This window comes from Struthio camelus, chromosome 1, assembly GCF_040807025.1.
Source record: "Struthio camelus isolate bStrCam1 chromosome 1, bStrCam1.hap1, whole genome shotgun sequence".
NCBI classification, from domain to species: Eukaryota; Metazoa; Chordata; class Aves; order Struthioniformes; family Struthionidae; genus Struthio; species Struthio camelus.
The window spans coordinates 150,833,546-150,856,621 of NC_090942.1; the positions used below are offsets into that span (position 1 = coordinate 150,833,546).

Consider the following 23,076-nt stretch of genomic DNA (forward strand, 5'->3'; position numbering starts at 1 on the left):
GTGGCGTATCATAGAGGTGTAATATTCCTACATGTATGTTTTTTGTTTTTTTTTAATTAGATATTATCTCTTCCAGTGTGGTATGCTATAGTACATAAATGTTTTCTGGGGAGTAATAAAAGAAATGGATAGAGAAGATAAAATGTTACAGCATGCTGCTTTTTCTTTTCTGACTCTTCAGCGTTTTCCTGAGTAATGCACTGTTTTTCACAGGTTTTTTTCCTTCTATATAGTTGCTAGAAATTTATAAGTTTAATTTCTGTTTTGTTTATAGACAGAGTGAATAACGTGTTTGTTCAGCTCACAAGTGCAGTTTGTCTGAATAATTTTATATGTACTTTATTTGTGAATTAAACTCTACAAAACAATAGAGAATACTAATGTAGAAAACATCCTACTTGGCAGCAAGTCAGAGGAACGATTCTAACGTGACCATTTCATAATATTCCAAGCATCAGGACCACAGTCTCTAAAATTTAGGATGTCATGATGTGTAAGGGTTTGCTAGTTGCTGTTAGCACACTTTCATAGAGTGTAATGTGTAGGATTGAAGAACTTGAGGAGTTTGTCTGGCTCACTTTTTTTTTTTTTTTGATAAGGTATCATTTATTGTTCTCTTCCCTAAATCACTATTGTTTTGGATAGTTACCATACCTGTGGCCTCAGATATTGAAACCTAACTTGATAGATCATGAACACACACAGTGAAAATCCTTTTTATGAAAAACTTTCCAACTAGGTATATGCTCCAGGTTAAAATTGTGAGGGGAAAGAGGGAGTCCCAAGAACATTCTCTCATGTCAAGACCACATTATCCCCACTGCAAGGTGTTCCTTATAACTGCAGTATGAAAATATAAGCACCAATTTCTTTTGCAGTTTATATGACTCCAGACTAGTTATCTTCATTTAAAAAAAAAAAAGCAAACAAATATTGCCAAACCGAAACCACCACAGCCCCTACCCTCCCCTATCAAAACCAAAAAGTGCAATTAAAAAGACCTCAAAACAAGATTTGTGTCAGTTTTTTGGTTTTGATTTTTTTATCAGTTTATCAAGCCAGCAAAGCTGGCTTATCTAAAGGGAGTAGAGTTCTTATGTGGTGGACAGCCCTCAAGGTGACTTTTTGCTGCAGCCTGCACTGTGCAACCTCTGCTGAGCCCACAGCCCAGCCTCGATACGTTGAGGGAAGCAGTGTGGGGGTGAGGGAAAGAGTGCCCACCAAACACTCCTAAGCCCTCCATCTCCTAAAGGCTATATAGCACCATGGCGGTTGATGGAGATGTGTGATAGTCTTGTTGTCATCACTCTTGTGAAACTTTCAAAAAGCAGCACTGTTGGTAATTACCAAGTGAGAGAGATTATGCCTTATTCTTTACATCCCAAAAGAACTGTATTTTCTGATGGCATGCTAGTCAAGGCAAGAAGGGGTTTGTGTGAGCTTGTGCGAGAAGATTCCCGTATTTATCTTCTGTTGCTTGCTAACCTCTTGGGCACGATTTATCTTGCCTACTTTCTGCCATCTGATTATGCATCTAGAAACCTTTTGAATCACTGAGGCAGGGAAAGAAACACTGAAATATTTAAAACCAGCTGAGATGGTCTCTAGAGGCACTTAACATTTCTGGTGATAGTTGATAACTCAGAGCTGATGCCTAGACTAGATTCTTTGAAATGGCTACAATTAAGCAAGGTGTCTCACCCTTTTGTGTGAACTGATGCTGTTTTTCATGTTTGGCTTACCGAAAAGATGGCAATCAGAAGTGGGAGGAGAACAGACATTGAAGTTGCTGATTTGAAGTTCTGTCCTCATGAACTGTCTAGGGTAGTAAGCAAGGCAATCTTCAGTGCCCCCAGAAACTTTCACCTGTTGGAAAATAAAGTCTATAGCAGCATGATGAATGTCTCTGCAGTGGTTTTCTTGCTTCATTTAAAAAATACGGTTTGTTGCAGTGGGTTATACAACAGGCAAACCCCCGAACTGTATTGCAGCAGATGCAGATGTAGAACTCCTTGAATTAATGCTCTTAAACTTGAGTTCTCTGAACAGCAGTACATTTCTCTATGAAGGGTCTCTGCCTTTAAAACGGAATTGCACTGGTAATCTGTGAGAGCTGCTGTCCACCTAGATGCCGTTGTAATACTTTGAGTATCATTCTTTTTTCCTTTAGATTAGTATTTTGGGGGAGCTGCATGCCAGACTTGGGTCTTTAATTTTTATTCTCATTGTTATGGATGTTTATATCATGCTAGATTATGCCTTTTCTGTTTCTGTCACACACAAAGTTGTGGTTTGGATGCAGTTCTCCTTTTCAGGTTTTCAGCACATAGTACAATACGCAAATATTTTGTCTTACAGGTCTGATTAACTTCATGAACCTTAAAAATTCTCAAAACTAAGAAATACTTAGTTACCTCTCTTCTCCTCTCTAGTGTACTCTTTCTCTTGGTAATTGGAACAGCCTATCTAGAAGCTCAAGGAATTTGGGAGCCGTTTAGGAGACGCCTGTCCTTTGAGGCGTCAAACCCTCCCTTTGATATGGGAAGGCCGTTTGATCTCAGGAGAATAGTGGGAATTTCATCTGACGGAAAGTAAGTATATGTCGTTGGTGGGTAGGTTTTATTATTATTATTAGGTCAGTTAGACAATAACACTGGTCTTTAGATGAGTAAATAAAGATCCTCTTATGGACAAAAGGTAGACAATCATAAAAGGATAGATAGATGTTGTGACTGTGAGGAATATTTATCTTTTTTGTAAAAAAAACAAACCATGTAAAATTTCCTGTTAATATTCTCAAAAACAAAAGGTATATGCTGCATAAAAATTTCAGGCCAAAAGTTCCTCCAGTGGGGGTTACAAACTAAAAAAGGGTCTTCTCTTTTCAGTATTTCTTTTTACATATGTATTGACTGTCCTTTTACTGTGTTTTTGCTCATACTGCAGTGAGCAAGAGAATGGGAAATGGTAAATGCTACTGACTTGTCAAACAAGTTTTAGGCATTTTTGTTGATTATATGCCAAGAACTGCATAGCTGAAGGTTGCTTTTGGACATAGCAATTATTTTTCTCACTAGGAAGAACAGAGACTTTGTAGAGTATATGTAAACACTTGTTATTCTTCCAGCTTGAATGCGCTTGGGTCAGATTCTCATCACAGTTCATCCAGAGGGATCTACGGAGCAGGCAGTTCCTCTTCACGATCCAGTGCAGGGAATCACAAGCAATGCAATGCAACAGCACACCTTCACAGCAATAGAAATGCACCCGATGTTGAAAACATCAAATCTAAAAACAGTTCAAGCATACCTAATAGGACTTCAGCACAAGCAGCTTCCATGCAGTCAGTGAACAGAGCGGGCCCCTTTATCTTGGATTCAGGTGCCACAACTCAGACTCATGGCACAGGCAGAAGAGCCAAGGGGACAAGGCAGAACCAACAGCCAACCTTGCAGCAGGCGCCAGCTTTGGCAGAGCAGCCACCACAGCAGCCCCAACCGCCTGGGCCCCAGCAGCAAGAGCAACAGACTGAAAGTGCTTTGCCACAGCTCCCGCTTCTCAGCCCACCTCATGCCGAATGTGCCGGCAGCAGAAGGCACAGCTCGGAGGATTCAGATCTCACTGGGCTCCTAGAAACTATGGACAAAGACTTTGACCACCCAGAATCCCCTTCCCCAGATGTGTTTACAGAGCAGCCCCCATCTCCACTAGCAAAAAACAAAGGTAATACAAGTTCTGCTTTTTGAACAGGATGATTCATTATGTAAGCCACAGAACAAGATTTGATCAACTGTAAAGGTCATGGTTTTATAGTGTGGAAAGTTTAGCTTCTCAGCCATTCCCTGCCCTCCTGCATGTGTCTGTATGTCTTGAACACTTCCTTTATCTATTTTATGGCACTGAAGTTCTCCACGCAATGCTAGGTTGCGATTCTTCCTGCAAATTTTTTGAAACGTTTTGAGGAAGACAAATGCGAGCACGTGGATGCCTGACCTGATAGAGGTCCGATATCTAGAAGAAGAGAGATACCTTTGACTGCAGCTCCTTGGCCTTTCAATTAGCATTCTTCCCTCCCACCCCTACCGTTTGGATTTGGGGCTGGGGGGATGAGGGAAATAAAAGGAAGTTGCTCTAGTATTTTACGAAAACTGAGAAAGAGAGAACTGTAATTCTGAGAGAATTGTATTGTTTAGGAATGGAATTCTTCATGCCCAGACTTGCAGTTGTGGTAGAAAATCCTTGATGTCAGGTGGCCAGCAAATTCATAAATGGCACCTGTGTTTATAAATTGCATTCATCTTTGTATGAGGTTAGAATTGAGTGTAGATTACTTATGCATCTTTTCAATTGTCTAATGCTTTGAACAGTTTATTGAATTTTGTACATTAGGTATTCAGACTTAAAACTAAATGCCCGTTATTTTCCTTCTAAAAATACTTTGTTAGAGTAGAACTTCTTATGATGCATTTTGTACGAGCTGTTTCAGTTTCATCCCAGAATTATGTGGTTATAAATGTTTCAAATTTAATCCTAATATGTTTATTTTTTAATTTTTCACTATTTCTGAACAACAATGTTGTAAAGAAACAGTACTGATACTGCATTGCTTATTAGAGATAAAGTTTAGGAAAAGAATGCTAGGAAGGCGTATGAACCCTGAAGCATCTATATGATCATGCAGCGTGCACCACAAAAGAGGAAAGCACTCTTATGTGTTACTGATTATGAAGCTTCAGTCTGGTAACAATAATCATGAGTACAAAGTTATTAAATACTTAAGAGTGGATGTCATGTTGCATCTGGACTTTCAAAGGAGAAATTCTTAAGTGATGAGAGGTTTTGGGATCCAGCTGAAATATGCTACTTCTCTTTCTGGTTTGGTTTGGTTTTTGTTTTCGGTTTAGACAGAGGGATGCGGTTAGGGGAATTACTCTTAAAGTTAGGAGATTTATGACCAGTTTGTCAGGTATCCATTTCATGAAGGCTAAATGGTATGCCAAGAGATAACATGACTCCAGGTAGATTTCGTGGGCTGCATCTACATTAGCAAATAGGGCAGTAGCGCAGCTCTGTAAAGCAAAATGGCTGGTAGCAGGAATTCAGCATCCTCACTGTGGGACGATTCCAGTCTCATGTACTGCGTGTCCGAGAGGGTTGGGGGTGCTCCTGGAGCACATCCTCTGTTTGTAGTTAATTCTAAAAGGAAGCTAGTTCTTGCACTCCAAGACAGCTCTGTGATGCAGCCGCTACACAATGAGCGGGGACAATTGAGAGTTTACTTCAAAAGCACATTCCTGATCCAAATAAATGTTTGTAGCTGTAACAATTTCTAGCAGTTTTGTGTACTGCGAAGTTACCTTAACAAATAGTTACTCCTAAATGTTGATAGACCTTTGATTACTTTTTTCAACCATTTAAATGCGTTTTCGTGAAAGACACCTGCTACTTATTTGTCTATCGATTTCAGAAGCAGACTCAAAGATGATAAAATATTAATTCTTAATCACTTACACAGGATCTGTTTTTGCTATCATTTTCCTGTTTTGTAACTTTCTCCTGATTACAGGTGCATTCAGATAAATCCACATTTTTCTTCCTATTACAGAAGCTTCGCATCATTTCTGCTTTGGCATGATGGTATACTGATTGTTTAAACATAATATAGTATGCGTAATATATTTTGCAACATATAATTTGCGATCAAGATTTTATTGACTCCTCATCATCTCAGATCAGTAACTCAGATATATTCACGTAAACTTCTCTTTGGACAGACTTTGTATAAAAACCCAACATTATCTGTAAACTATAACTTGACTCACAAAATCTTAGTGCACGAGACAAAACTTGTTTGTTTCCATTTGCCCTCTTCTAAAAATGTAAAATTTTAGGGGAAGTTCTGTTGTCTATCCGGATCTAGGTGTGTACGTTTATTGGGGGTTGGGGGGGATACTTTTCTTTGACTAGCTTTAGCTATTTATCTAAAATAAATATCTGAAAATGGATATGTATCTAGTATTTACCAAAATACTGAAGACTAAATTTATACTTTGGTACAAACTTTGCCTGAGGGCATTTTGCCAAAGCAAGTATGACAGCAAGCGTTGTGTTACCGGACTGAATTCTGACATGAGCTGGCACAAATCCCGGTAGGTGCTGAATCCACTTATTCAGTACTGCTTAACTGAGTCTTTACTTGAGTAAAGTATTAAGATCATCCTGGAAGCAGGGTGCAGGCACTGTGCAGCTTATAAAAGAAAGTACTTACTCTGAAGGGTAGTAGCTAAGAAAGATCTGATTGATTCGCACACTGCTACTGTGAATGTTCTTATCCTGTAAGAGAATAACAAGAGGTGATGGTAAAATGAAGATGACTTTCCCCCTTATTGTCTTCACACACACTCATAGTTTCTCTGTATTGATACTTTTTTTCGATAGCTTTCTTAGTCTCTGGGAGTCTAAGTGGTACCCTTCTGTTTTGTGAGCCAGGATCTCTGGCTTGATATTGAAGGTTCTTAGACCTCTACATTTTAAACTTGCAGTATGCTAGAGAAGACGCAGAAAAAAAAGTAGAGTTTATCGTTCAAGTAGTAGTTGTGCTCAGGTACTACTCCTTCATCTGAAGGTTGCCTCAGGAAAACTGATTAAGCACTCCGAAGTGTTTAATGTATTTTCTCTGCTTTAAGATGCAGTAACACTTGAACATGTCAAGCCAAACTGTTTTACATCAGCTTAGCCTTACCTCTTAAAATAGTAAAATCTGAGAGAGCAAAGTATGTCGAGGGGAGAAAGTACACTTGGGTGTGAGATTTTTTTGTTAGGCTTTTTGTTAGTGATTGTTATGATTAGTAATCACTGTTAGTGGTTGTTCTCATCTTAGTGGTTGTTTTCATCTAGTCTTGACTTACTGTAAGTTTTTTAATTGACAAGCATGCTAAGCAGTTCTGTTCTTCATCTGTAAGGTTGATAAAGCTTGCAGCAGCTTCTACAGTTCATGTTTAAATCTTAAATCTAGTCTTATGTGATGAAACAGTTGACTTAAACTCTAAGATGTTTGCTGCCGTATTCCTGGCATTTCTTTGAGAGTTACGTGTAGGCAGGTGTCCACACTCTGTAAAGAGGTAGTGGAGGTAGGGCTCGGGCATAAATGTAACAGTGGAGATCAGGGTTCTTCATGTTTGATGCTGTAGTTCACGTGTGGTGTGAAATGGTTTGTGTGTCAGAACAGAGGACCAACTCAAACTTACTGCAGAGATTTAGCCGTGTAGGTTAACCTCCAAAATGAAGTGAGTTAGCCAGTCTCAGAGTACTGCTGCTGAAGATCTGAAGTGTCCTTATCTCCCTAGGGAAAGGGAAAGTACTTCAGCGCAAGTCTAAGCCACAGAAGAAGCGGGAGGAAAAGGAGAGAAGAGGGAAGGGAAAGCAGCAGGAAGATGAACTGAAGGATTCCCTGGCAGATGATGACAGTTCTTCAACCACAACTGAAACCTCCAACCCAGATACAGAACCACTTTTGAAAGAGGTACAGCCCTGCTCATAAATGGAGGCTCTTGTGTAGCTGTGGGACAGGTCACCCATTAAGGCAGTGTGGCAGTTTTTTGGAGTACGTGGTCCTTTTTTCAACTTTCATATGCTCTAATCCCTAACAAAGAAAGATTAATTAAAAGCCCTTTCACAATCTTTCCCTTCACTTCTCGGACTCTTCCTCCTCTATAGAAGAGGAGTGTGAACATGCCCAAATCATGTAGTGCCAGGATTGAAAGTTCCTTAGTGACTATGGCTGAACAAGTTACCAGTTGTCAGCAGAGCTGTGGTAATCGTCTTGGTATGTACTCCTAGCCCCTTCCTTTTGCAGAGTAAAACACAAGGTGTGGATGCTAACTTTACCTGATTAAGATATATGCTAAAATTGTGCATTTAATCAGTTGCTAAGGGTTAGTTTACTGATGGCAACTTGTCAGCAGGTAGTTAGTTACTTTCATTATGCAACCGTGTACCCCTACCTTTATTTTACTTATTGGGTCCACGTGCTTCTAGGTAATAAATTTACGTAGTTTTCAGGTTGTCATAGTTGTCATAAATATTTTGTCCTAAACCACGTACTATTAAACCAAACAAAGCAGAGGTAACTGGAGAGAGAAAAGAAAACCAAGCCTAAATTTGGGCAAGTCTTTAATTTGATTTTTCGGAAATAATAGGGGTTCTATCTGGAGGAAAAAAAAATCCATCTAATGCATTTTGAAAGTGAGTGTTTAGTTTGACCACCTTTGCTTTTCGGTGTACTCATATTCAGAAAGTCTTAGAAGTATGAAAAAAAAAAATTGTTAAAAGTGGAGAACCTGTTTTAGATGACCTGGACTGCATACAACAGATGAATCAGCTGTAAAAGTTACATCTGTTGTTGCTGTATAAAAGCAATATTGGTCTCAGTACAGAGCTAGCATCTTTTTGAGCAGACTTAAGAGGCCACGCCCTGAGAAGCTGTGGATTTGTGAACATATGGTTTGTTCGAAGCACATTAATTTGCTTTTTGGAGAAGCAGAAATGGAAGTGTCTGGAGAATCAGATACAATGTTTTAACTACTCAATGAGGATACCTATAAAAGATACTTTCTGTGCTGCGAGAATACTTACGGTTTTTGAATAACTTTCTTACCTCAGTCTGATTTATATTATGCATCTTGATGCAAGAAGGAGCTTTAATTTACTTTCATATATATGGTTATGCTATTATAATGCCTTTTATAGGAGCCTGAAAAACAAAAGGGAAAATCTGTACCAGAAAAAAATGAAAATGAAACAGTCCAAGTAAAACAGAAAAGTAAAAAACTGCTAGCAAATATCAAGAAAGAAATCCCTGTAGATGTGAAAACCAGGTAAGCGTAACAAAGTTCTATTATTAAAGGAGGCATCGTGCTTGAAGGGATGATGGATAGATAAAAATCTGTGCATTCAGCTGTTCTGACCGCCAGTCTGGCTAGTGGCAACAGCAGCAGGTAGTCTTAGGCAGCTTCCTTACAGGTATCAGGGAACATCTGAAGTTTGAAAATAAGAAATTACGTGATAGGAATGCAGTATATTAATAAAATGAGAACTAGATCTGAAGAAGAAAATCAGGTTAAGCAATATTAAGTGTTTTTGTAACAAGTATCTCATAGACAAAATGAAGCTCCTGTAGAAACGTTAGCTCTTAGTGGCAACACAGTAAGTCATTGTTAACACCAGTGCTATTAGATGCCCTTGGTGAAACGGCAGCCGTGCAATTTCCTTTTTTGTATCATAGCATAAGATCGGTGTCTTGGATATGTTGTTAGAGAAGGCTGTTGCCCTTTCCATTACTAACAGATGGTTGATTACAGATTGTAGAAAGGGGGAAAACAAAGAGCCTTAGTCTTGCTTTATCTAGTTCATTCTGAAAGCACTGGTCCGAGTGCCACAAGAGTAAACTTCATAAGACCGAAGTGGGTATGTTGGCTTGTTTTCCCTGTTTCTGTAACTAATAATAGAGTAACAATGATTTAGATTGAGCGGTTAGTATACGCTTGCTATCCTTGAAAATGTTTCTGAAAACATTGCCTGATAAAGTCTGCTTATTATTTTATTTTTTCTTACCGTTATCCTCTTTCCTTTATCTTCTAAATCATAAGTCTGTTACATGCCGCAGTATTCAAAGGCCCCACTGAGACCTGGATTGGAATTCTTCTGCGAGATATAGATGAAATAACTTTTCTACTAGAAAGCTCACTGTTTGAGAGAGAATCAAATAGCTGGAGGAAAAAGAACAATTGGATGATGAGTTTGAATAGTTTTATGTCATTTCGTAAGCAGTGATGCACTACATGCATGGTAATAGCATATCCAAAGCCTGTGATTTAAAAAGAGAATGGGGAGAGCCTGGAAACAGGGCAGTTGCTATCTCTTGCTTGGCTCTGTAATCAGTTAGGTTTTGTAACCCTGGAGCGTCCACATGAAAGCCGCTTCTAGAAAGCGAGTGAGCTGTAATAAATGTGTGGAGCAGTGTGGATAGGATATGAGCCCGGGGCTAGGAAGGACGCAAGGGTGGCGCAGCATATAGGAGAAATATGAGATGACAGCAGAACTATGCTTATGAATAGCTTTCAAGATGAGCTTCCACTTGACATAAGAAAGCCACAGGAGACCAGTCTTGTGTAAGACCATATGGCATGTACATGTAAAACTCTTCTTCAACACTTCAGAGAGTTTAAAAAAAAAATTGATCTCTGTTTTCATTTAGCTCTTTGGAATCGTCTTATACTCCCCCAATGGAAAGCAAGCAGCGCAAAACCTTTCCATCTAAGATATCTACACAGCACCTTTTGACGAACGGATCCAAATCAAGAAACCTCCCAAAAACAAGAGGTAGCGTGAGACAATTTTTCGTAAATATCTGGGATATTATATTCTATTTGTTTGTTCTGAATCTTGTTTGAGAAGAGAGCTGTTCACCTTACTGTCCAAGAACTTGCTTTTGTTTTTTGTTTTAATAGGTACAAACAATAAGTTAATGGAGAGCAGGCCATCAGTATTAGCCAAATTTCTCCCTAGTGGTTCTGGACAGGAACTAGGAAACACCAGCAGCTCAGAAGGGGAAAAGGATTCTCCACCACCTGAGTGGGACTCGGTGCCACTTCACAAAGCTGGCAGCTGTAAGTAATCATTAAAGGATGACAGAGTTAGTCTTCTGCCATGAACATCCATAGGCAGACTTGATAGTTGTTTTTTTTTTTTTAATAGATCTTTTGGTCCTCTCTTCACCGCGTAGTTGCGTTCCTATTTTCTGTTGCAGGCCACGTATTGATAGCATCTGGTAGAATGTGAGCAGTTTGAAAACAGTATGAGCAGAACATGGGCTTTTCTGTAGTTCTTCAGTCATGTCCAGGATTCAGCAGCTGCTGAGGAAACTGAGGAAATGTGAATTACTGCTTGAAAACAATATAAATTTTCTACAGCAAATAGGCGTTTTGCTTGGTTAAGTCTGCTGCAGCTAGAGTTGGAACTAGTCAAATGATCTGTCCTTGAGAGGCAACCCTGAAAACACCTTAGGGTGATGGTTAGTACACTACTATAAGCTTTTTAGTTGCATTTTAAGTCACCCGTGCGGGAAGTGAATCACCTTCCTGTTGGTTGTATGCAAGTCCTCTCTCTCCACAGGGCTCATTCAAAAAACGTTAAAAGCGCTGTTCTTTCTTTCTCCCAAACATATCCGTTTATCTTGGTGCTTTCATCGAAATGTAATCTGAAAACAGGTAGTAAACCTGAATAACAATAGGTGAGTATAGTGGACGACCCACTACTTCTTTTGATAATTGGGAATAGGCTTTGTAATCATTCCTTGATTTGAACAGAAAGGATGCAGAGTTTGAGTAACCTTTGTTGTAAAGTGAACACTATAGGAAGATATCTTGTGCTTCCTTTTATAGCTACAGACAACCTCTATAAACTTTCTCTACAAACCCTGAACGCAGATGCTTTCCTGAAACAGCGACAGCCCTCACCAACACCTGCCTCTCCATCTCCTCCTCCTTCTGCATCTTTAGCTTTTGGGCCGCGAGGAGGCACTTACAGCAGCATTGTGAACAGCAGCTGCAGCAAGTGAGTCCAAATCTGCACCTCCTACTGATTTCACAGGCACAGAATATTTGTGTGCTTTATGTGGTTCATCTCCCTTTTCATACACATTTCCTCTTCCCATGGAAACTGCTTTATCCTGGTATTACTGTGCATGTCTTACTATGCTATTTATATTTTCCTGGGGTTTCTCGCAACTTGGTGGATTGGAGAAATGTGCACTTACAGGACATGTGGAACTGTTGTTACCATTTTTATTTTATCCAGGAATGCTAACTTCGTACTACCTTTTTATCAAAGTGTTAAAGTCTCTCTCTCTCTCTTTTTTCTTTTTCTTTTCTTTTTTTTTTGTTTGTTAGTGAAACAAAAAACAAGCAGCCTAATGGTACCAAACACAAGCTGGCAAAGGCAGCTTCTCTTCCAGGCTGGAATGGTAATCCTACTTTTGCTGCTGTAGCTGCTGGATATGACAAGAGCCCAGGTAGTGGAACCAGTTTGGAGTAGTAAATACTGCTGAATATTCCCTGAATGCTCTAGTTTTATATTTTTACTCATTTTATATATGTTGTTGTAGGTGGCAGCGGCTTAGCAAAGGTTTCACCAAGTAAGACGGATGTTTCCAGCAATATCAGCGTTTCCCACACAGTTGTTGACAGTGATGGTTCTGACAGGTAATTTTTGTAGCTCTTGCAAATACCTAAGCCCCTAGAAGGGGGATTGTAAGCCATTAATGCCATTTTCCAAAGTACTAAAAAGAGTTCCTTCTGGTTCCTAGAAAGTCTGAGTCTTAAAGTCCTGGCCTCAGGACTCACCTCACCTCACAAAAAACTTCAGAACTTACAAGTCACTTGAAAGTAGAGGGAAGGGTACGTGAGGTATGGTGAGGTTTATTTCCCGTCTCGTTGCCCGTAACTCAACAGTCTCTTGTTGCCATGCATCTGAACAACAAGAAATTAGCTTGCTACTTTCACTGTTTTGAGGAGTGTGTACCAAGGTCACTTGAAGCAGCTTATAGGCAGAGTTTCTGGGTATACAGCAGTGTCTTTCACTCCCAGATTTAACACTGACATCAGAATGATAATTGCACTTTCTCAGTGTTATGAGTAGAAGCAGAATATAACCACACTAAATCATATTCTCCAATGCATACTTTCTTTTCTGATGTGTATTTGGAGCGCATGTCCGCATCAGTTCAGTTGTAAAACTGAGCGGGCATCTGGTAACTGTTCTGAAATAGGAACTAGAATTGTGTTGGTTTCAATATGTAAAGGTATTGCTTTTCTGAGCAAGCTTTGTGGGTGGATTTTTGGTTGTTTTTATAAATGTTTATCACTGATTCCAGTTAAGTCATCTGTATTTTCGAGAAACTTGCCCGCAAACTACAGTGTAGGGATTTGTATGGCCTCTGAGCAGTTCTGATGTTAAATTATTTCTGCTCATCAAAAACACTGCACTGCATCTTGGATGCTGTAGGTTTACTGGAAAAACCGAGCAAAAGAGCTACTTTCAGGTGTGTGGAGCTCATCTTCTAGATAAGGAACTTTTTATCTAGAGTGATGTGTCACTCCAAAGTGGATATACACACGGGAAAGGAGTTTGACTAAAAGACTTCAGTATACATAGAAATACAAGAATAACTTAATGCCCCAATATTTGACTGCAGTTAAACATTTTAGATGTTTCATTTTCTGCCTTTTACTACTTCAGCTATGAGGCATCTGTCTAAATTGCTTATATATGTAGCACTAAGTTGTTATCCCTAGTAATACTGTGTTAATGAGTTATTTATTGCTCTTTCCCACTGTTCCATAATATTTAGTTCAGGTTTGTGGAGTCCTATCAGCAATCCTAGCAGTCCTGACTTCACACCTCTCAATTCGTTCTCTGCGTTCGGACATTCTTTTAACTTAACTGGAGGTGAGTTCTTGTTTTCCAAATATTTTCAGTATTCAAATACAGGAATAGGAATGGTGTGTTTTCATTCCACGTTTAAATATAGTAGCTGTCCCCATCCCTGCTCCCCAAAAAGTATGTAGGAGTATGTAGGAGTGTGTGTTAAAAATTTGCTGGTGTATTCTGTGCTTCAGCCCAGGGAGAATTAGTGGAAACTTAAACTGCTTGCTGTGCTGGAAATATGTATTTTGAAGTTTCTTGATTTCAGAACACTTTCTCAGGAAGCTTTACAGTAGGTCTCAAAAGTGTGCCACTAAAGCTGTGGTTTCCTGAACAGTTTGCGCTTGCCTAAAGCCACCACTCTCTGAGAGAGGCAGTGGCCCATCTCTCATTCTGCTTTTCTCTTGTGTGAAGCTGCAGTGTTTTTGAGGCTGCATGGTGCACTGATCCACATTAAAACTAGCCATCAATTCCTGTATTTAAATACTTAGTTTAACTTCTAGTAACTGGGGATTAAGATGAGACCTTGATGCAGACAGGCTGTGGATGCCCTACGTACTTGCTGTAGGTCTGTGTGCGCTTGGGATTGCACAGTATGTTTTTAAGGTGCCTGCCAAAGATTAGGAAGCAAAACAACTGTCATGTGGCACATCGAAAAAGGATTGCATGTCTACTGAGAAGTTCTGGGGGCCTGCAAACAGTAGGATGAAGACATGCTGGAGGTCTGCGCACTGTGAACCCCCACTGTTGTGGGGTTCTTTCACCTTTGTCTGAAGCGCTTGACACTGGCTGGCGACTTTCAGGGACCGTCCTAAGATGCCTGGGATCACTTCTGTGCGCAGGGCCCAGGCAAGCTGTGAGCGCTGCTGCTGCCCGTCCTTCTCTTGGGGGTCTGGCCGGGCCAGGGCACAGCCAGTGCCGCATCCCATGCCAGAGAGTACCTGAGAAGGGAATGCTGCCAGGTGAATGAGCAAGTTGTGCTTATGAGAGGCTGCTTCAGCACAGCCGCTCATTTCACCTACAGTTAACTTGTTATGAGGACAGGATTTTCAGTGTTGCTGTGCTTGCGCCAGGGTCCCTGACTATTTACCTATTGTGTAGTACCAGGAATAGAAAAATTCCATAGGTTGATGCTGAATTATGCATGATAAGAATATAATATTTTTCCCCTGCTATAATTACGATTCTAGTTTTGTAGCCCCTGTCTGATATAGGGCACATGAGATCTGTGTTACTGTGTGACCTTTTCTAATGTCTGTTCTTTTAGAAGAAAATACTCAAAATAAACTGAAAAATATTAGACTGCTGTTCTTACCAAAAGAGGAAGTGTAAAATACTCAGACTTATTTTATTTTATTTGTAGAGGTTTTCAGTAAACTTGGTATAGCTCGTTCTGCTTATGGGCAGGATGTTCAGAGAAACTGGAGTGAATTTAATAATGCTCCATCATCCATCTGGGACCCTTCAGCTACAGATTCTGTACCTTCCTGGCCAACCAGTTCGAGTTCCCCAACTCACACAACTGCAGTAAGTATTCAGTCCGGGTACAATATTCTGTTACTGTTATTAACCTGTTCCATATCTGCCATGTACCTTCATTTAGAGGGTTTTTTAAATTGAGTGAAAAATAATTGAGGAAAAGGGAGGTTATACATATTCATCATTCTGTGTAGTTAATTTGAAATGGCTTTTGGACAAAGAGTCATTAGTCCAATTAGTCCGCTCACTTGCAGATGATGGATCCGTATAAATTGCTTCACATAAAATATTTGTCTTGAGAGCATCTTACAGTATTTACAAGAGTGTGTTCCGTTTCCATATGCTTAAGGATTGTGGAAAGAGCCCTTCTGCTCCTGTGTTGTGGCTGAACGCTACCTCTCTGTCACTTCCAGTTTGACGGCCAGTTCCAAAATAGCCAGTATTGCAGATTTTGATTCTGCTTGGCGAGTCCACTGTTGCAACCCCCGTAAATAAAGACGAGGCCTAAAAACCTTGTCTTAAAGAAAATGAAGCCTCAAATGTATTCTTTTCAACTTGGAAAAAACACTAAAGGACTTAGTGTAAGGTAAAGCCTTTAAACTGACTGCTGATTCGACTGAGATGTTGAGTAGAGCCAAAGAGGAGGAGAAGAAAAAACAACTTTTACGCAGATTGTAACACTGTTCACTCATCCTTGTGCTTCCCTGTCAGAATGAAACTTACACCGTAGCAGCTGTCCTCAGTGCTGGCTGAAATCACTCTTCATCTTGTCTTCTGAAAATGTTTTTGTAGAGAGTAAGATGCAGTGTTTACTTCACCTGGTGGCAGTTCAGATGGGCGGGAAGGGAAAGCCTAAGTAGGCCGCAGCCTCTTACAGACATGCGCTCGCTGTTCCTTCCTTGTCATGTGGTTACAGCTATAGCTGCAGCATCACTGAAATTATGTAAGGAGAGAGATTTGCTTTTTGGTCACATGGAGGACAGATTTCTCATCATTTGATAGGAGGAGGGATTGAGGACAGTTAGAACAATCTCTCTAGCTTTAACCTGTTGTCTGGCCGCTTCTGAAAAGTACCCAAAAGTGTGCTTCAGCAAACACTAAGACGCAAGTCAGACAGATGGTACAGAAGAATTGTCAGTCTATCTCTTCAAGTACTTAGATTTGGAAAAATAACATTTTAGGACCTTATTCTAAGAGAAGATTGCTTAATAAACAAGAAGCAGCAAAGAAAGACTCAAATATTCAGAGTGTGGTGGTGGGGGTTGTTTTGGTCTTTTTTTTTTTTTTGATAGTGATTTTTTTCAATGCTTATGGTAACCCAGATCAGGAGAACTTTGCTGTTTCTGCCATTGAACCCCTTTACTAGATAAGGTAAGAGAGCAGGTACCAGGCTGGGCTCTGTACTTTCACTCACTTGTTGCTGGCCCAGGAGCCAAAGCCATTCTTGCAAACAGCAGCTACTTAGTGGCTTCTGTGTTACAGTCACTTATACGAAGGTTTCTGGGGAGTTAATTTCAGTCATCATCCTTACTCCTCTTGCTTTCCCATTTTATGTGTAACTCTCTGCTTCTGCACTAAATATCATTTAACTTCTGTGATTTATCTCCCCTCAAGCCCTTTCTGCAGCGTACTACTTCCCAAGTTTCTTTCTAACCATAGTCCCTTACTTCTTTCTTCGACATCCCTGTATGTAGTGCTGCCTGCAGGCCTATTTGTACTTCCCTCCGCCAGCCTTGAAAGGGAGGAGCTGTCTAATCTAAGGTCGTTTTCTCTGCCTCTCCTTTCCTGGCTGCTGCTTCTACTGTATGAGCAATTGCCTTTTCGCCAGACTCTCCCCAATGCTTCTGGGTCATGTAAGAATAGTTCTTGGCTCTTTTGCCAGTAGTAGGGAGTAAAGTGGATTTAGTGTTCGAGAACTGGTATCTGAGCAGCAGAATAAGTGCTTCCTGCTGTAGGCTCAGTAGTCTAATGCTTGCGTAGTTTAAATATAACCACTTAGTTATATAACCCAGTTACAAACTGTAACGATAGTTGAATTCAGCATCTTAGTGGCACTGGAGAGACCTAATGATGTGGGCTTGGTAACCCTTTAGTATGATCCAAATTTCCATGTAAACCTCTATATCAAATCCTATAAGAACCCTTTATTAGTGTCTAACCAGTGTCAGATATGACTAGGTTGAAAACATCTTCATTCCAGGGGGGAAAAAAAAAAAAAACTATTAATCTGAAATGAAGATATTTTCAGAATTCACCCTGTTTACTTTTCCAAAGAGATTTTTACTTTAATCTTCAGGTGCAGAGTACACTGATACTGGTTAACCTTTAGTGTGCGTTATCTGAGGGCTGGGATCTTGGGAAGGGATCCCTTATGTCCACCGAGTAAATCCAAACATAAGGATGTGCATGCCTTATAGCACATGCTTAGCGAGTCCCTTGCCTTTTAGATGTGTCAAGTTTACTTTGTATTTACAAATTGAATTTACAGCATATGTGCATTGAATCTATTGTCCCCAAGGTACACAGAGTGTTAAGCGTACATATACCAGGTTCTCTGCTAATGTTACTGTGACTGGGATGAGAAAGGTTAGCGTAACTTTCTTTGGCTGCTTCTGGGTGTCACTTCCCACAGCACAATTTGTTGTCTCTGATTGCTTACTGCTTGGCACTGTTTGGGCTTTAATAAAACAGTTTATGGAAACTGGGCCCTGTTCGTTTCTGGATGCGTTCCCTAGGTTTGCTATAACTATCCTGTGCATCCCAAATGCATTCACAACATGTGTTGCAGTACACCCGCATCTGCACCGTGGCCATTTGTCAGAGACTTCTGGATATCTTGAGAGCCAAGGCAGACTTACTGGAAATCCATGACAAATAGCTGCTTCTCTTATCCCCTCCCCCTTCATATGGAGAACTTTTGGATAGGAAAAAAAGTATATGCTGCAAATGTGTGGAGATACAGTGGAGTTGAACACAGGTAGGTTCAGCCAAAATGTGCAGTTTAGTAACAGATATGTCTGAATATAAGGAGGTAAATGTAAACTGCCAAAAAAGGATCAAGGGGACTCCACTGCCACCCTCCATTACAATTTGAGTTTTGTTGTCTTTATCTAGACATGATCCATGTCTATCTACCTCATTCCAACTAGTCTAATTAAGCTTGAGCTTGTTGGTCTGTATATGTGTTGAAGCTTGAATACTAGTAAAGCTTAAATTAGTAGTGGTATGGAAATGTGGCTCAAATGGCTCAAATGAAAACAGCTTAAACTTGTAAACTCTCTACAGCCAGTTCAGTTACTGGACCGATCTGATGTTTAATAGTAGGGTGGTTCCTTTGGGCAAGCTCTAAAGGTAGCTCAAAAACTCATGCTGCGGTGAAGATGATCCCATCCACAGTAGGCTTGCTTTTCCTTAGATACAAACTTTCAGTACTTTTTACAGACTGCCAGGGGCTGTAAACAACAAGGTGAAAATACAGGTTACTTCAACTGCAACTTATGCAGCTCTCTCTTTACTGCAGTCGATCCTTGGCAACCCAAGTGGCCTGTGGTCTACCACTCCGTTCAGCAGTTCTATTTGGTCAAGTAATCTGAACAGTGCCCTCCCCTTCACCACTCCAGCAAATGCGTTGTCAGGGATTGATCTCATGGGTAGTGAAAACTCACCACCACCACCTCCTCCTCCTCCTCCTCCATCGACTGCTGCTGCTGTTGCCAGTCCTGCTGAAGACATTGGACAGACCTACAATCCTTGGAGAATTTGGAGCCCTACAATTGGAAGAAGAAGCTCGGATCCTTGGTCTAATTCACACTATCCTCACGAAAACTGAAATTAAGCAAAAGGAAAGAACTTTTGTCCAGGTCATGATACAATTCTGAATGCTAATTTTTGAAACATCATTTTCAGGCTGTTGCTGGCCATTGCTTTTTTTTCTCCCCCCCTCTCTGCCAGTCATGCTTTCATCACTTGCTCCTTTTAAAGTCTATCTTGCAATATGGTAGTGTGAGATTGCAGATAAGCTTGAAAAAGTCTGGGTCTGGTCACAATTTAAACTACAGCTGAAGTCTGTAAATCTGAACAATTTCACTGGTTTCACATTTTACCATCTGCCACTTTTTATTTAGGAAACAATTTGAACTGTAAAAGGGTCCTGGCATGCAATACTTTGATAAAAGTACTGGGTTTGGTTTTTAAATTTTTTCCAGTATTATGCTCCAAGATCTAATTTTAAAACAAATAAAGCACTTTGTGCTAAAATGCAGAGTATTTTTTTAAAACAAGGCTGTCTTTGTTAACACAGGTTCTAAGAATGTAAAAATGAAAACAACAAAAAACAACACAAAACCTTAAGAGCAAAATGGCTGAATGTAAGAACATTCTGTTAAGACTGAAATACACTTTCTGTGCTGTTTGTACATTTGTAAACCTGAATGCATTTTTAAGTTGAATTGAAATGCACACAGCCAAGACTTGTGAAAGAAACAAGATACCTTGTGCATTTCTTATGGATACAACTTTGGGTTGTACTTTAAAATAAATACTGCTTTTTTTCAAGATCTGTCTACTGTAATTCTGTTCTCCAGGCGTTTTCTGAATTTGGGCATGCATGAATCCACTTGTCAGTGGTAGCCTTCAGGCCAAAATCTACTGTTTGTAGGCCTATATTAATGGAAACTTCACTGCAAATGAAATGGCTCCTCAACAGTGTATATTATTATAGTATTTAAGACCTAGAGATTGTATTCGGAGTTGCACAGAGTCCTGAGATGTCACCACTCGAAGTTTTGCTGGAGAGCAAAATGCTGAAAAAATGTCTCTATCATTTCAGTTTGGAAATAATCAGATGTAGCTGCTGCTGCTGCTGCTGCTCCATACTACACCCATACCTTTGTAATGCTGTTCTGTATAGGCCTGAAAAGAATTTCACTGTTTTTAGATGTAGATGTGATTTACCTCTTCCTTAAAGTGTGTTTCTCTCTAGTAACAGTGAGGCAAGCCTGAGTGACTAAGTATATTTCTTTGGGCTAAAACTAGGAAAAAATGAACCCTTAAGTTGCAAGAGAACATTAATAGACACTACCTAACAAAACAAATCCACCTACTTGATTCAGTAGTGCTGCTCCCAATTTACAGCAGCAGGTTTAAGAGAGTAAGAGCTGTATATTGTAATTAAAACCTTTATGCTACAAGGAATATTGCATGCAACAAAAGATATGAGTTAGTCTAAATTGCTTATTTAAGTAACCACTTTTCCAGCTAGCATTCTGTAAACAATGTCTCTACTACTGTCAGATTGCTGTTTTCTTGCTGCCACCAGCAGAAACTAAAGATACGGCCCTCTGAGAGGGGAGCTTTCTCAAACTCCTTTGTTCTTAAAATTCAGGTACTTTTACAGCCATGCAAGACAATGAAATGTTCCTCTTGTGTTCACAAGCAATTTCCTTCTGAGTAACTGGGCAAACGCGTCTCTTTGCATGCAAAATAGTAGTTAAGCTACTGACATGCCAGGACCTGTTTCTCCATGAGATAAAAACTTAGAAGGATAACTAGCAGAAACCATTAAGTTTTCGTACCACCTTTTTTTTCCCCAGTAGGTCTTTATATTAAAATTGATTCCTTGGAGAATGTAAGCAGAAATTTAATCTGAGATACAAATAATCATCGGTGGTTTGAGTGTCTGTGAGGACAGGAAAGTTTTCTGCTTTAAAAACATTTCCCTTTGAACAAGACAAGGCAATACCCATGTAGCTTAGACTTTTGCCTTCAAAATGTTCAACACATTCCCTTGTGTTATTTCAGATAACCTGGGCTGCCTTTAGAATAGTCTCAGTTTTTGCTTGTGAAGAGTTTCCTCTCAAACACCAAATTAGTACCATAATTTACAAATTAATACCATAATTTAAGATCCAGGGGCAGAACAATGCAAACTCTTGTGATCTGTATGACATAAAATTTTCAATTTCCTAAGAGAGGAGGAAGAAAGTAGTTCGCACCAAGGAGAAGGGGGGAAAAAAGTCCTAGGCCCAAAGACTTCCTATTTCTGAGGATCTCTACTTCCCCCTTCCCTTGACTCAGGCTTTATGTTGGAGAGTGCCTTCACTCTCTTTTGCCTAATTAAAGAGAGTAAAATGGCTTCTTTAAAAAACAGTTCTAACTGTTTGGTTCAAACAAAAATCTTGACAGAAGTTAGCTACTTCTAAAGAAGCTTCTGCTGTATGTATGTTAAGTAAATGTAGAGCACAGGTTTTGCTGCTTTCTCCTTGAGATGAGTACTTGCCAACTTTACAGTCACACTTTTCACAGGTATTGAAAACAGTGGCTGAGGACTCTGCCATGGCTACCTTTTAAGTCTTAAAATACAATTTTGAATTTTACTTGGAGTAAAATCATTCAAGAGTAAGCAATATCACAAGCCTGTAGAACTATTGAAAAGTTAGGGGGGCATGAGGGGATGTGATGAGTCAGAAAGATATTCTCTGCAAACATCACAAAATAATAGAGATGACAGACCTCTTATAAGGTTAAAATAAAAAATAAAATGAAGTTTTGGTGAAAGGTATGTGAAATCTTACATGAAAGTTCTAGATCAGGTTGAAAATATTGCAGCCTGCTGGACGGACAGCTTCGTAGGATAAAGGAAGAATATAAGGAGAAGTAAGGTCAGCAGCTCTAGAACATTTCGACAGCAGCATGAAAAGAAGGCTGAAGCCCAGACCATGAGGGAAGGTCCATCTTGAATAAAAAGCCCAGAGAAAACAAAAACGTAGCTTAAAGTCCTTTGAGGATGGGCTACCCTGGGAAGCGAGGAGCTCGTACCCAGTGTGGTAATTTAAAACTTTTTTTTTTTCTTTAGAGTAGCATCAGGGCAAGACTACTACCATGCATCAACTCAACTCTTCCAGACCCGGAAGGTACTGGGAATACAAAGTAAAAGCAAGGAAGAGAAATAACTGCCATTAATTTCACTGATTATTTTGGTGCTCCAAATGGGCCTTTCCATTCTGCCTGCTCTAGTAAATGGACTTTAAAAGCCTGAAAAGTTTCTGGCCTGTTTTAAAAAGTAGAAGCCTGAAGTGGAGAAACGTATCATGCAAAATTAGTTTACTTAGCACTAGCTCTACTTCAATAAAACTTGAAACGCAAGAGATTTTGGTTAAACTAAGCATGAAAGCGTGTTAGAATAGGACACAAAGCTCCACCCGGTGAAAGCGCTGTTAGTGTTTTATTTTATGACTATGGAAACCTGCAATGAGCCAATATAACAATAAACAGGTCTAGACCAAGCCCTCACTGTGCACATTAGGAATGCTAACCAGAGCTTGGCCACTGCCATGCAAGAGAAATAACAAAACTAGGGAAAACTGTTAAGATGACATAGGATGCAGAATTTGATTAAATGGTAGATTCTTAACGCTGAAATGTCACAATAAGATCAAACTGAAATTTTCCCCTGGTATCTAGTTGACCATGAACAGGCTGTCTAACCCAAAGAAAGTTAACATTAGAGCACACAAAAGCATTTACCATCAGCTTCCCTGTAAGAAGCTACCTTTCACGGAAACTAATTCACTTGGAGAGATGTTTTACGCTAACTATAGCTTTGAATTCACTTTGTTTTACCAATGTGTAATTATGAGCAAATTTTTTGTGTTTCAGTGTGTTGACCTCTTGGCCCAGCAATTACTTGACACCATTAGGAGTCACAGTTAGAACAGAGACATGCACCAAGATTAGAAATAACCCAGCATCTGCTGTATGGCCACTGCTACTGGAAGAGGATTCAGTCACCTCGGTTAAAACAGGTTCTGCCTCAAAACCGCCAGTCTCTGCCCTGTGCCTCTTCTCATCCAACGCCCATCCAAGTCCATCCGGAATGGACTTTATGTTCAACTGTTGCTTTACTCATGGCAATACAACACTGCTGTGCAGGATGAGTGTCTCAGCATGCTGTTCTGCAGCCCACTGAACACAAGCGCTAGCCATACTTACCGCTGCTAGTTTGTTTCTTAGACACTGCAGTCCAGCAGTGAGTGGAGCATAACTTTTTCTTCCTATATAGCAAAGGATCACTCAAACATCCAGAAGGCAAAGCTGCAAAAGGATACAGGATCCACA

General features: G+C 39.9%; 1 protein-coding gene across 1 annotated transcript in view; it reads left to right on the forward strand.

Moving 5' to 3' along the window:
- TMEM131 (transmembrane protein 131) overlaps positions 1-19,515 on the forward strand; it is a 101,825-nt gene extending 82,310 nt beyond the window's left edge. Inside the window, exons 30-41 of the mRNA XM_068923541.1 lie at positions 2,433-2,591; positions 3,128-3,723; positions 7,347-7,522; positions 8,749-8,876; positions 10,256-10,380; positions 10,509-10,667; positions 11,442-11,613; positions 11,949-12,070; positions 12,164-12,260; positions 13,409-13,506; positions 14,846-15,009; positions 18,482-19,515. Of these exons, the coding sequence (XP_068779642.1) occupies positions 2,433-2,591; positions 3,128-3,723; positions 7,347-7,522; positions 8,749-8,876; positions 10,256-10,380; positions 10,509-10,667; positions 11,442-11,613; positions 11,949-12,070; positions 12,164-12,260; positions 13,409-13,506; positions 14,846-15,009; positions 18,482-18,790 (2,305 nt within the window). The 3' untranslated portion in view covers positions 18,791-19,515. The remainder of the gene's footprint in view (positions 1-2,432; positions 2,592-3,127; positions 3,724-7,346; positions 7,523-8,748; positions 8,877-10,255; positions 10,381-10,508; positions 10,668-11,441; positions 11,614-11,948; positions 12,071-12,163; positions 12,261-13,408; positions 13,507-14,845; positions 15,010-18,481) is intronic.
- The last annotated feature ends 3,561 nt before the right edge of the window (positions 19,516-23,076 follow it).